The 13262-nt window shown below is 37.3% G+C and overlaps 1 protein-coding gene across 3 annotated transcripts in view; it reads left to right on the top strand.

Moving 5' to 3' along the window:
- The window catches only part of Cep41 (centrosomal protein 41), a 54979-nt gene that overhangs the window by 29828 nt on the left and 11889 nt on the right, over nucleotides 1-13262 (top strand). For all 3 annotated transcript variants that reach the window (XM_004642757.2, XM_023702880.1, XM_023702878.1), the window contains 3 exons: nucleotides 1086-1133; nucleotides 5274-5335; nucleotides 7547-7616. In XM_004642757.2, the coding sequence (XP_004642814.1) occupies nucleotides 1086-1133; nucleotides 5274-5335; nucleotides 7547-7616 (180 nt within the window). The remainder of the gene's footprint in view (nucleotides 1-1085; nucleotides 1134-5273; nucleotides 5336-7546; nucleotides 7617-13262) is intronic.

Raw genomic sequence — 13262 nt, 5'->3', positions numbered from 1 at the left:
AATGTAATAATATCAAGCAAATGTTTTGGGTTTATTTTTCTTTTTTGAAAATATATTTTCTATTTGAAATGTATTTTGTTCAGAGCAAATATTTCTCTTTCTCTGCCTCTGCTTCTGACCCAAACATGAAAAAAGTTAATAGTCCTTGAAAATACCAGTTCATATTGTTATTAGAAAGCCTTTTTGTTTTTTGGATCCAAAATTGGCCTGACTCTTAACTAGAGCCTCTCAACACTTAAAGTTAGGAGCACAATTTTAGAAATGAGAAATTACTTTGAATGTTTTCTTTTAGCCATACATAAAAGTACCAGAGTTTGTTGGCTTGAATCGAATCGGATTACAGCATGCCCAGTAAAAAATAATAGCCCCTGGCTTAGGAAGTAGAATTTAATTCATGTGAAAACCAGCATGATCCTGAGTTAGTTTTAAAGTATGAAAACTTTTCAAACCACATTGACTAGAACCTAGTATTGTAGAACCAGGCCACAAAGCATGAAGGCTAAGGACTCCACAGTGGTGGGAATCTGCTGGTATTTCTCAGCCGTCAGGTCCACAGTGAATACTAGGGTCCAGACTCTGTGGTCTACTTCAGGCTGCAGCATCAGCACGAATGGTGAAAGGCCACATTCAGGAAAGAGGAAGGAACCACAATGACAAAGCCAAGAGGAAAGCGTTGCTTGTGTAGCCACAAAGGCACATTTTAGACATTCAAAGAACTTTGCTTCTTTCTTCCTTTTCCTGTTTATCTTGCCCACAAAATGTTACAGAGGTGAGAGAGATACATGGAGGAAGAAAACCTTGACTCCAGAGGGAGAGGGCTAGTAAAATCACTAAATGGGTTTCTTTATGCACTCCAGCTTAAATACATTTGACTGAAATGTTACTTTTCAGTCGCACATCTTCTGAAGATGCTATGTAATCCAAAAGACTGTTATGTGTGACTCTTTTGCCTACTGTACATAGTCTCATGGGAACATGATGGGGAAGCTTAAGGTGTATAATACTTGTTCTCCATTCCGTTTTCGTAGGGTTGCTTATTTCCTTCCATTTACAGCATTATCTAAATTTCCCTAATTTCTTTTTAGGTAACAGTATGACGAAATATATTGAGAAACTAGAAGAGATTAAAAAAAGTGAGTAATACTATGAATGGCTTGTGTAAGTGGGGCCCAGTAATATTGTATAAGTTGATTTTCAACTAACTACCACACGCTACTGCTGACATGTACAGAGAGCAGCAGGAGTCAGGTAAGCCTGCCAAGTGCCCAGATAGGGGAGATGCTGGGCACGCTCCTGGCCAACTCCTAAGGTCATGGCCTATGAGCTGAATTTTGCTCAACTTAGATCCCACGGGGGCTATTGATTTGGAATGCAGAATGAAGTCTGGTGGAATGAGCTCTGCTTAAGCAGTTAAAATCCAAACTTTGAGTTTCACTGTACTGTAGTTTTTGTGGCCTTTTTGAAGGTATTTAATCTTTCCTGTCTTCTTATTTGGTCTGCACCTGTCATATGACAATAAAACCTCTCTTCATAACATTCTTATGAGTATAAATGAGTATTCACAAAAGACTTAGAGATATGAGGAAGAAAGAGCTTATTCTTAGTATTCTCCATTATCCATTCATTGCAGTCTGTTTTCTTTTAATTAAAAATCATATTTCATACCCATCCTTTTTTACAAAGTAGTCTGCTGTAGCGATATCTTATTAGTGACTGAGTGCATTGCCCTTGCACAAAAATCATAATTCTTTCAGTCTGTGTTCAAAACTGTAAAATGCACATACCAAGGCCAGAATTAAAAAATAAAAACATCTGTTTCCTCAGATGGATTTGCTTCATCATAAGTAGGAGAACTCAGTGTTAGGGGAGTGTTTAGCTAATGATAGTGAAGAGGTATTCTGACTATAGTTCAGAACTTGACTTCCGAGCATACCTTCTTGGAAGAGAAAATTCTAAATCTAGAATACAGGTGTTTTTGTTTGGTTTTTTTACAGAGTATACTTTTCAATTTAAGATGATAATGTTTGTTTTGAGTTGGTATGTGGGGACACCCCATGCAATAGATAGAGACTCAGGATCAGCTTTCTGCTATCTTTATTTGCCAAATTCAGCTAGAAGAGTTAGTGCTTATAGATACCTCTTTTTTTAAAAATGTGTAATGTTATAGGCTTCTCTCTTCTTATGCATTTTACATTGCTATTATAAGTATACATAAATTAAATGTATCAAATATATTAAAAATTTCTAAACTATGAAAAAAAAACCTTGTTTACTCACCTATTCTTCACTCTTGTCATCCTTCATTCATCTGAGGCAGGCAGCATCCAGCCATCCTGCTCCTGTATAGGTTTATGGTCTCTTTTACCTCCTTTTCATGTAGCTGAGTATAACTTCAGGTATTCTTATTGGAAATTTGTCCTAAAAATATTTGTCCTATTCCATCCAGATTGGTAAAACCTTGTGTAAAACATTTCTTAAAAGTAAAGTATGGTATCTTGAGTATCTAAACCTTAAATGGAGATTCCCTTAGAATAGAATCCTTGGGAATACCCTCATCTTCCTCGTCTTGAAGCTGTGGGCTTCCTCGTAGAAAGGCAGGCAGTTCTGGTCACCTTGATCACACGCTTTGTGCTCATTCCAACAAAATTACTTTGTACTCTAGTTTGGCACCTGCATTTGGAGAACTGTTTCCTTCTCTTTCGTTGTTTTCTGGTGTAAGTATTCTTTTGGGTCAAAAGGGAGAAGAATATTGCCTTGTTTCATGACACCCGAGACCCATGACTTTGCTTGCATTACCTCAAATGCCACGTCTGTCTGTGAAATCACAAACCTTGTTGTATTACTTCCTTTGATTTGTCTTCTACTGTGAGGCCAATTTCCCTTTTCTTTGCTAATAACACATTTTAAAAGAAGCCTGAAAACTCAGAAATCCTTTGTAATCTGAACATTCTTTCAACTCTACCTGGGTAAAATAGACACTCTATCTATTGACCATTTACAAAGCCTATTCTTGGTACCTGGTGGTTAGATAACACTAGTTGTTTGAAGCATGAAACATCCTAGATAGTCAGGTCTCTGTCCTTCCAGTAACTCGAGAGAGGCAGACTCAGACCCTAGGCTCAATGGAGAAGCAAACTTTGATAGCATATCTCAGCTGGGAGGCTCTGTCTCCTACAGAGTCTGAGAGCACAGCAGCAGAAGCTCCATTCTTAAAGCTCTGTTCACTCTTGCGAAGACAGACTGGCAGAGCCATCCAAGTGGTCCTATTTATAAAATTTAAAACTTGCTGTAAGACGTCTACTTTGATCTTTTATCTCTTGAGTAATAATGTCAGAAAGTCCTACTGATGGCTGCCCTTCTAAACCAGAACCAGGTACGTGGTGTTCAGGCTGGGGTGGATGGGGGCTCGGAGTGATTGTACAGAGGACGGAAGGAATGCCAGACCAGAGGGTGTAGCTAAACCTGGTATTGTTTCCTATAATCTGTTTCATTCAAAGGGATTTTAATCTGTACATTTTATACTTAGAAGTATTTCAAATATGTAACCATACCAGAAAAGAATATCAGTGGATAACTGTCCAAGTACAAACTACTTGAAAGGAATTGACTGTTTCCATAGGCTGCTTCATTACCATTTTGATTTACATAGATGACTTGTGGTGGACAAATTGACAGCAGTTGAGGGGAATGCAGTAGTTATTCACTTGTACTTTTTGAAGCCTCTGCTCAGCCTATTTGGATCTATATCCTGGCTATGTTTCCTCTAAGTTTACCTTGCTGTATACAGAATAAGCTTCTCTAAGAATTTTCTAGCAGTAATAGTTTATTTGCCAAGTTGCTTTCTTTAAGACATTTTAGGACAGTGTTTTAATTCTCAACAAGAAAGGGACATGCATCAAGTGAAAGTCCTGCCAAATTTGTAGAAGGCTAGTTTGTAAGGGAATATCATTTCCTGACTCTGAATGTTAAGGTACTTGGTTAACCAAGCTTACATTATCCTGCAAAGTAACCATCAAGCCAGTGCTGGTTTTTTGGTTTTTTTTTTTAGAGGATTCATGGAACTGATTAGTAATACCAAGTAAATAATCTTAAATAACTTTAATCTCTTTTGTTGCTAGGAGTCTTGATTTATGAGACATTTATGCTGTGAAGGCTATAGCAATTATCCAGCTAACCTTTAGTAATTCTGAGATAATGAGCCAGTGTTTTAAACAGTACTGGGCACCAGGATGAAACCTAATAGAGTAGGAAAAGATGAAACAAAGTTTAACACTGAAACTCTTCTGCATTAGCAGCCATCCTCAGAAAAGTTTTATAAAGGTCATTTTTAACATGTTTCTCTGAGACAGATACTTGCTTAAGTGAGATTGGTTCCGGTTTTAATAACTTTTAATGTGATATAAAGAACAAAAATGTGTAAGTACCCCCCAATTTGAGTTAGCTCACAAAACTGTAAAGATAGCACTTAATAACTATTTGTTTTAGTTTTTTTTAACCTTGTTTAATTGTAATAAAAAAGAAAGTTTGCCATATGAACCATTTTAAGTATAAAACTCAGTAATAATGTTGATTATGTTCTTAGCATTAACATTTTCAACATTAAGTAATAGTGGTAAGCATATTCTCTCTGTGAAACAGATTTTTAGAACGTTTTCATCTTACAAAACTGATTTTCTGGAAGAGAACCTTGTAAGAGATTATCAAAACCAATCAAGCCAATCATAACCATGTGGCCAACACACATGTACATACATACAATCACACACACACACACACACACACACACACACACACACTCACACACACCATCCTATGTCTCTAGCAGTTTGCACCCACAGGAAAATTATTGCTATTTTTGAAACCAGTAAGAATAGTAGGGTATAAGCATCTCACCAGCCATTTGGCCTGGAGCAACTCAGCTTCTCGAATCTCTGTCCTCATTTGTAAAATGTGGACATCCATTCTCTGTTTTGTTCAAAAAGGGATTTTGAGGCAGCTTATGAAAATACATGTAACCCAAAATGTCCACTGTACAGACAGCCGAGTAAGGGGAGATGGTGGCGATGCTCCTGGATGGCCGCAGTCAAGGGGAATGAGGCAATAGTTCTGCCTGCCTGCCTCTTCTGAGCATGTCGTGAAGATCAAATGAGATGACACCATATATATAAAAGTATACAAATGACTTGAAAAACATGCCATATTACTTGATGACTAGAAAGAATTAACAACTCTAAGAAAACAAAATAAATTCAGATAAATATCTTGCTTTTCAGATTATAGATACAAAAAAGATGAACTTTTCAAGAGACTGAAAGTTACCACTTTTGCACAGCTGGTAAGTTAAATGGTTTTTCTATTGGATTAGAAACCATTTTGTAGGGCTGGTGAGATGGCTCAGTGGTCTAAAGCACCTACTTAGAACAAGCTAAGCTAAGCAAAACACAGGGACCGTTGTTCAATCCCCCAGCACCACATGCCAGCCAGCCCCCGGCCCTGGTTGGCTGAGCTGGCCACACACACAAAAATAAATAAATATTAAAAAAAAAAAAAAAAAGAAACCATTTTGTACTGCTTTACATTGGGCATTTCTAAATTCTACTGTAGTTTTTGCAGTGGAAGGCAGTTGCTTCTGATTCTTTGCTTTTAATTGGTATGGTGTGTTTCTGTTCATACAAGAATAGTGTGAAAATTTTTTTCTTTTTTAGAACTGGGTCTTGAACCCAGAGCCTTGGATATGTTCAACAAGCACTCTACCACAGAGCTATACCTTCAGTCCACTCTTTCCTGTATTAAGAATTCATAAATGTAAAAAAAAATCATAAATGTGCACTCTACTTTTAATTCATCAAATGTACAGCTTAAATTTTATTTTACATTGTACTTTATGTGTGCATATGTGCATGGTACTGGCAGTTGAACTCAGCCTGGGGCCTGGCACTAAGCTACATTCCCAGCCCTTTTTGAAAGTTTTTGGGGCTGGGGAGATAGCTCAGTAGAATAAGTGCCTGCCTGGCAAGTGTGAGGTTCTTAGTTCAATCCCTGGTACCGAAAAAGGAAGGAAGGAAGGAAGGAAGGAAGGAAGGAAGGAAGGAAGGAAGGAAGGAAGGAAGGAAGGAAAAGGGAAAGGAAGGGAAGGGAAGGGAAAGGAAGGAAAAGAAAGAAAGGAAAGAAAGAAGGAGGGGCCGGGGAGATAGCTCAGTAAAATAAGCACTTGCCTGGCAAGCTCAAGGGCCTAAGTTCAATTCCTGGTTCTGCAAAAAAAAAAAAAGAAGAAGAAAGAAAGAAAGACAGACAGTTTTCATTTTGAAACTCTGAGGAGACTGGGGAGATGGCTCAGTAGGATAAGTGCTTCCCTGGCAAGTACAAGGGTCTGAGTTCAATCCCTGGTTTCCTCCCCAAAAAAAGAAACTTTGAGACAGGATCTCACTAATTTGCTAAATTGCCCGCAAAGTGATCCTCTTGCCTCCACCTCCAAGAGTGCTGGTATTTAAGGTTTACTTAGACACTGTCCTCTGTGGAAACCAAGTGATTTCCCTTGTTCTAAGACTAGGCTGTTTTCCAAATGGTTCTACTGTGTGTTATTTTGTTACATTGGGCAAGTCATTTTCTTCTTTCATTGTAAAATTATCCTCCAGAAATCTTTGGCCTACAAACAAGAGTTCCATTGGAATAAGGCAAGTTAGACTTTAGGCTTTATGAGGTAAATTATGAGAAGTACTTTAAAAATGAATACTGGGGGCTGGTGAGATGGCTCAGTGGTCTAAAGCACCTACTTAGAACAAGCTTAGCAAAGCACATGGACCGCGGTTCAATCCCCCAGCACCACATGCCAGCCAGCCCGTCCCCTGGTGGGCTGAGCTGGCCACACACACACACACAAAAATAAATAAATAAAATAAATAAAAAATTGTCTAGTAGTTCTATTTCTAAAAAAAAAAAATAAATAAAAAATAAAAAATAAAAATGAATACTGTTTTTAAGTGTAAAATGCTGCCATCACTATATTCATAGCTATATTTGTTTCTTCATTGCTTGAGAATTTCCAGTATTATTCTGTTACTGTAGTTCACTGTTATGTTTTCAAGCAATAACATGTGTTGGACCAGGATATATACTGATGTAGTATTAAACCTGTATTTGTGCTTCTTGTCCCAAATTATCCTTTGGTCTTTTAAGTTTATGATACAGTAAATTAATCTTTTCTTCTGGAATGATCCTCTGCAGTATATTACTACTTGAAAGTAGGGGGACAAAGATTCATTCTGTAGGCAAGGACAACGGCAGTTTCTTACAGTATCTGATCTTTGATGTTTGATTTTGTAAAAGATAGAATTGCCTCTTTAAAAACAAAAACCTGGGCCAGCAAGATAGCTCAGTGGTCTAAAGCACCTGCTTAGGCAAGCTTAGGCAATTGCAGGGACCATGGTTCAATCCAAGGCACCACATGCCGCACCAGCCCTGCCCCCAGGGTGAGCTGAGCCAACCACAAAAAAAAAAAAAAAAAAAAACTATACATATACACACATTTCCTTCTTTTTTCTATCAGGTCCTCCAAGTTGCTTCCCTATCTGATCAAACACTGGAAGTAACAGCTGAAGAGATTCAAAGGCTGGAAGGTAATGAGAATTGAAGATGTGGGGAAAATAATAGATCGACCATGTTACTGACATAGTGACACATTTACTGGTGTGTTCCCAGGGACTCGAAGCTTTGATGTATCTATTTATAGTTAGGTTTTTACTTTCAGCGAAATCCTCTCCGGTGCTTTAATTGCTAATTCTTAGATCTTTAAAAAAAAGCCATGTGGGTTTTTAGCTCTTAAAGGCATTTAAATTTTAAAGTTTTAGATGTGTTTAACGTACTATTTACTTTTTTAAAACAAATAATTTTTACAAATATACATACAAGTCGCAGAATTCAATATCTATGAGACTACAGAGATAAACAAAACAGCTTTACTTAGGTGGAATTTATAGTCATGTGTGTACACATGCACATGGGTATACGTGTTGAGCAAGAATAATAACAGTGCCACAGAATTACCAGTGCAGCAGAATCTAATAAGGCAAGAACAGAAGGCAGCCACTATTCATTGAATATATATTGCTCAGAACTTCATGTGTGCTTTCTTATTTAATCTTAACTCTGGAAGGAAGGTATACTTTGCATATGACAAGCTCATGCCACAAAGGTTAAACCTTTTCAGCCTGATGAAGCAGTAAGAAACAGTCACGTAGTCTTTGCGTGTTTCATACAGATACCAGTGTCCTCTTAGTGCCACGTGAAGGAATTTAAGAAAGTTCTTTTGGAGTGATTCAGATGCTGTGGGAATTCTGTAGGAGGAATGTTGCTTTCCATTTAGAAGACCAAGGCAGGCTTCCTCAAGGGATTTGAACTTTGTCTCAAAGGGGCCTTAAGGAAGAGGCTGTTACAAACCTAGGAACAATCATGAGAAAAGCAGAGATGAAAGGATACAATGTATGTTTAGAGAATAGACTAGTCCAGTCTAGCTATGATCTGAGGGAGGAGTAGGCACTGGGTAGGAGATAAGGCTGGGAAGATAAGTAGGCTGCAGATTTCCTTTCTGAAATACCGAGAGGAAAATAAAACCTCTGTAGTTGTACTCTCATGAAAAGAATACACAGACTTCAGGTTTTGATTTTATCCTGAAGTACCTCACAATCAATGCACGGCTGTTTACTGAAGGGGAATGTGTTTGTTAAGGTTGATGTAGGTCAGGAATTTGACTTCTGATTTCAAGACAAGTTTCTCAGGAAGTCTGAACATTGGTTTTGTGAAACTCAACTGTCATTTCCCTGGGCTGGTTTTTGTTAGAGAGGATAAAGAGAATCTGTAAATGACAGGAATTTATCTTTGACAGATGCCTCTCACACAGCAGCTAAATAAGAGTTCTTTGTAACAAAGATAATTGAGTCCCTTCATACAAGTATTCCCAATTTTAACCCAGTTGTATAAGTACCTAGATTTGGTCCTTTAATTCATTGTTGAAATTGCAGCTAGAGAACATATGGGCACATGCAATTTTCTCTTCTGAGATAAATTTGCACAGCAAAATAGGCTTTTGTAAAGTAGGACACCATAATGTGTGAGTAATATTAGTGGGTTTTTTTTTTTCTAGTGCTCTACACAGATAATTCACTCAGGAGTGCCTGCAGAACAGATTATATCTGTGTACATATTGACTATCATTTAAGAATTCAAAAATCTCCTCTTACAGTGTTTATCATTTTTTGCTGACTAAAAAGTAAACTAAGAAAACTGTATTAAAATATGTAAAGAAAACAATTAAATAACATTTTGGTCTGTTCCCCATCAATCTGCTCACTCCAATCAAATCCATATTCTTTATGTATAGTTTTACATCATGCAGCTTTTAATTAACATTTTTGAGGCATACTTTCCTATGTCATTAGACTTCAAAAACTTGATTGCAAAGGTTGTATTATCATATAACTTATATCCTTGATATATGCCATAAATTAATTACTCTCTATTGTTGGGCAACAGAATTTTCTGATTTTTCATGTTAATAAAATAGTGCTGCAATTTATATTCATAAATGCTTGTGTGATTCTCATTATTCCTGAAAGGTAAGTTACTGCAGATGGTCAAAGGGTGGAGCCATTATAGATGCTCAGTGATGTTTGCTGTGCTGTCTCTAGCATAGCTATTGCATTCTCGTTGGAAATAAAAGAACAGAACTGGCTATCCAATGATGAATAATTATTAATTTTCAAAAATTTGCCAATTCAATGGATGGAAAAATTATATCTATTTTATTTTTATTCATTTAATAATGACATTGGACTATATGTGTGCATGCACACACATGCTTACTGGTCATAAGCTTTTTTTCTTTCTAATAGGATGCTCATTTTTTTGTCTTATTCATTTATAAGAGTTCCAGATAATTGGTATCATATATTATGCTGAAAATTAATACAACCTTGAAAATGAATGACAAAATTCTGTACTACTTCTTTCATTATTTAGAACAACTTCCAAGCAACATTAGTATGTAAAAAACAATAACAAAACAAAAACCCAAAATATAGAGCAGTATAAAAGGAATTCTGGAAATGTAAAAGGGGAAAAAATAAACTATTTGTAGTTTTATTTCTGGAAGGAGATAAATATGGAAGACTGTTCCCTTAGAGGAAGAAACATAAGGACCTGCTGATCTGAAATGTGAAGACGCATCTCTGAATTAACTCCATCTTGTTTTCATTTTTACCTTGTTCACATGATCCTTTTTCAATTAAAGCACCAATTTTTAAAAAGTTACAGTATATTCACCTTTATTGCTGATATTTTTTCATTTTATTATTGACCTTTTAATTTTCTGTTGGCTTTTGACATGTGATTTTGCATTTTACATGATCAAACTTATTACTTTTCCTTTTTTATTGCTTTAGACTCATAATATGTAAAATAAGGTAAAATATATATTCTGATATATTTTGGTATATGATATAAAATGATTTTCTAGGGGCCAGGGAAATGGCTCAGTGGAATAAGCGCTTCCCTAGCAAGCACAAGGGTCTGAGTTCAATCCCCGGTTCCGCCAAACACACACAATAAAAAAATGTAATAAAAAAAAAAAAAAAAAAAAAAAAGATTTTCTAAATTAAAAATTTTTTCAGCCCAGTCCCAAGGCCTCTGAGGTGTGGAGCAGGTTGTCCTCCATGTAGAGGTGCCCCAGCTTCTCCTCCACACTGTGTAAGGCGGGGCAGCCGGGTGTGTGATTGAGGCCGCCTCGGGTAGAGAGGACCCATTAGGAGAAGAGAGAGGCACTGACCATCTCTCCAGAGCAAATGGAGCAAAGAAGGCTCCTATGTCTTGCAATGCAATTAAAGCTGCTTTAAGCTAGGAAACCCAGACCAACCTCCAGTTCCTCCTGCCTCAGTCTCCGCGCTGGAGATTCAGAAACCATTCTCGGGATGTCTGGAGTCTCAAAATAATCTGCCTTTAATCAGCTGGTTATGTAATGTAACGTCCAGTAACTGTCAGCGAAATAAATCTGCAGCCATGGCTAGCCAGTAGCAAGGAATCCGGCAGCTGCTGCAAGCCAAGAAGCGGGCCTTGGGGAAGGTGGCCAAGGCGCACAAACGAAAGAACCAGAGACTGAAGCAGGCCAAAGAAGCCCAAGCTGAGGGGTGGAGGAGATGGCACAGTAGAGTAAGCGCATGCCTGGCAAGCATAAGAGCCTGAGTTCAATCCCCAGTTCCACGCCCCCCCCACCAATAAAATAAAAAAGAGGGAGAAGGAATTCAAGGCCAAGGAACTGCAGCCTTAAGATCCCATGGCAGCAGCGAAGGGGAGAAGGAGACCCAGGAAAAGAGGGCTGGCAGACCTACTTCCGGCAGAACAGAGAGGAGGTCCTGGACAATGGAAGGAAGGAGCGCCTGTTCCTGGATTGGCTCTATAGATGGAATATGAAGCTTTAGCAGAGTCAATTTCTATTCTTTAACCTTCACTTTTGGGAGAGTAGCTTATCTGGCTTCTGTGGACAAAGGTGTATTTTCTCCAAAGATTTCACCTTTTTGTCTCATATTTCTTAGAAATGTAATGAGTATTTGTTGTCTGTTTCCCTATATCTTTTAGCTCAAGACACGTGTATATCAGTTTTGACTTTTTCTTTCTTAGATTTAGTAAGAAAAAAGAAAAAATAATAATCTTTAAAGAAAGGAAGGGGTTAAATAACTTTTTCCTTCTACTTTCTTAAAGTTCAGGGCTTTATTTATGAAAAGGTAGTAAATAGCTGTCTGTAACTTGTGTAAAGCAGTCGCCTACCTTAAATACATTCTGCAGAAGAATTAGAATAGTGACAGTGAATATACTTGCTTGGGCTGTGCTTGGTTTATTTTAACTAAAATGACTAACTGAGCCGGGTGTGCTGGTACATGCCTGCAATCCCAGCACCAGAGGCTGAGGCAGGAGGATCACTACTTTGCGGTCAGCCTTTGCTACATAGAAGATCCAGGCCTGCCTGGGTTACATAGACCCTGTCTCTAAAAACAAAGACATTCATTAGATGATAGGCCTCAAGAACTTGTTCCTTGGTGTGCTGATGATCATTTACAAGTGAAAGTAAAGATGTTGCCACCCCCCCAAAAAAAAAAAATTCAGATAGTTCAGAAATATTCCCAGCACCATTTATTCAGTAATTCTGATTGTACCTGCTGATTTGTGATATAGGTACATTAATATTTTGTTTATATTCTAGAATTTTTTCCATATTCTCTATTATAGTCCATTATTCTGGTTGAAGTCTTATATGTACTGTTTTGTTCATTTACTTTTTATTATGAATTACTTTTTTTTTTTTTTTTTTTTTGGGCAGGACTGGGGATTAAGGCCCTTGCGCTTGCCAGGGAAGCACGTATTCTACTGAGCCATCTCCCCAGCCCCTATGAATTACTTTTTGATAAAGATTCTCCAAATTACTCTTTGCTTATCTGTATGTGTGTGCTCATGTTTAACATTAAGTTTTTAAAATCTCATTTGGATTAGTATGAAGGATAAAAGTGAATTGAGAAAGAACATTTTATTTCCAATCAGGAATAAGCACAGTGTGACACTCTTGTTCATTGAAGTCTTCCTTTAAGGCCCTTAAGTAGAATTTTTATGTGTCCTATAAAAGTCTTACATGGGGGCTGGTGAGATGGCTCAATGACTCAAGCACAAGGGCCTGAGTTCAATCCCCAGTTCCGAAAAAAAAAAAAAAAAAAAAAAAAAAAAAATTAAAAAAAGTCTTACATGGTTTTATAGGTCCTTTGCAGTTGCGTTAGGTCTATTCTAGAAGAGTTTATTTTATACTTACAGTTACTATAAATGAGATTTTATTGCGTCAGTTTCTAATTGGTATAGAGGAAAAATGTTCAGTTTACTGCCCTTATAGTATTTAGATATGTAAAGTAAATTTTAACATTCTCTGTAATAATTAGGTCTCTTCCTTCTGTTTCTTTTTTATTGTATTGGTTAGAACAGCAAATTTGTTTGATGATCTAAAGTGAGCCTGGGGAGAGTCACATGGAGAGAAAAAACATTTTCTCAAGCTTTCACAGAGAGCAAATTGGTCAAGCAATGGCCGTGACTCATCCTCATCTCAGATACTGACAAAAGGATGTATAAAAGGCGGTACAGGACTACAGGATAAATCCTGAGAGTACTTGGCTGACCTTATCATATACAAAAGTTACACTTCTTAGTATATAGGTCTTGCTATATCTTGGTCTTAA

This window comes from Octodon degus, unplaced genomic scaffold, assembly GCF_000260255.1.
Source record: "Octodon degus isolate 3935 unplaced genomic scaffold, OctDeg1.0 scaffold00160, whole genome shotgun sequence".
In the NCBI taxonomy this organism is placed as follows: Eukaryota; Metazoa; Chordata; class Mammalia; order Rodentia; family Octodontidae; genus Octodon; species Octodon degus.
Note: the sequence above shows the minus strand (reverse complement) of the source record. Positions and strands in the feature narration are given on the sequence as shown.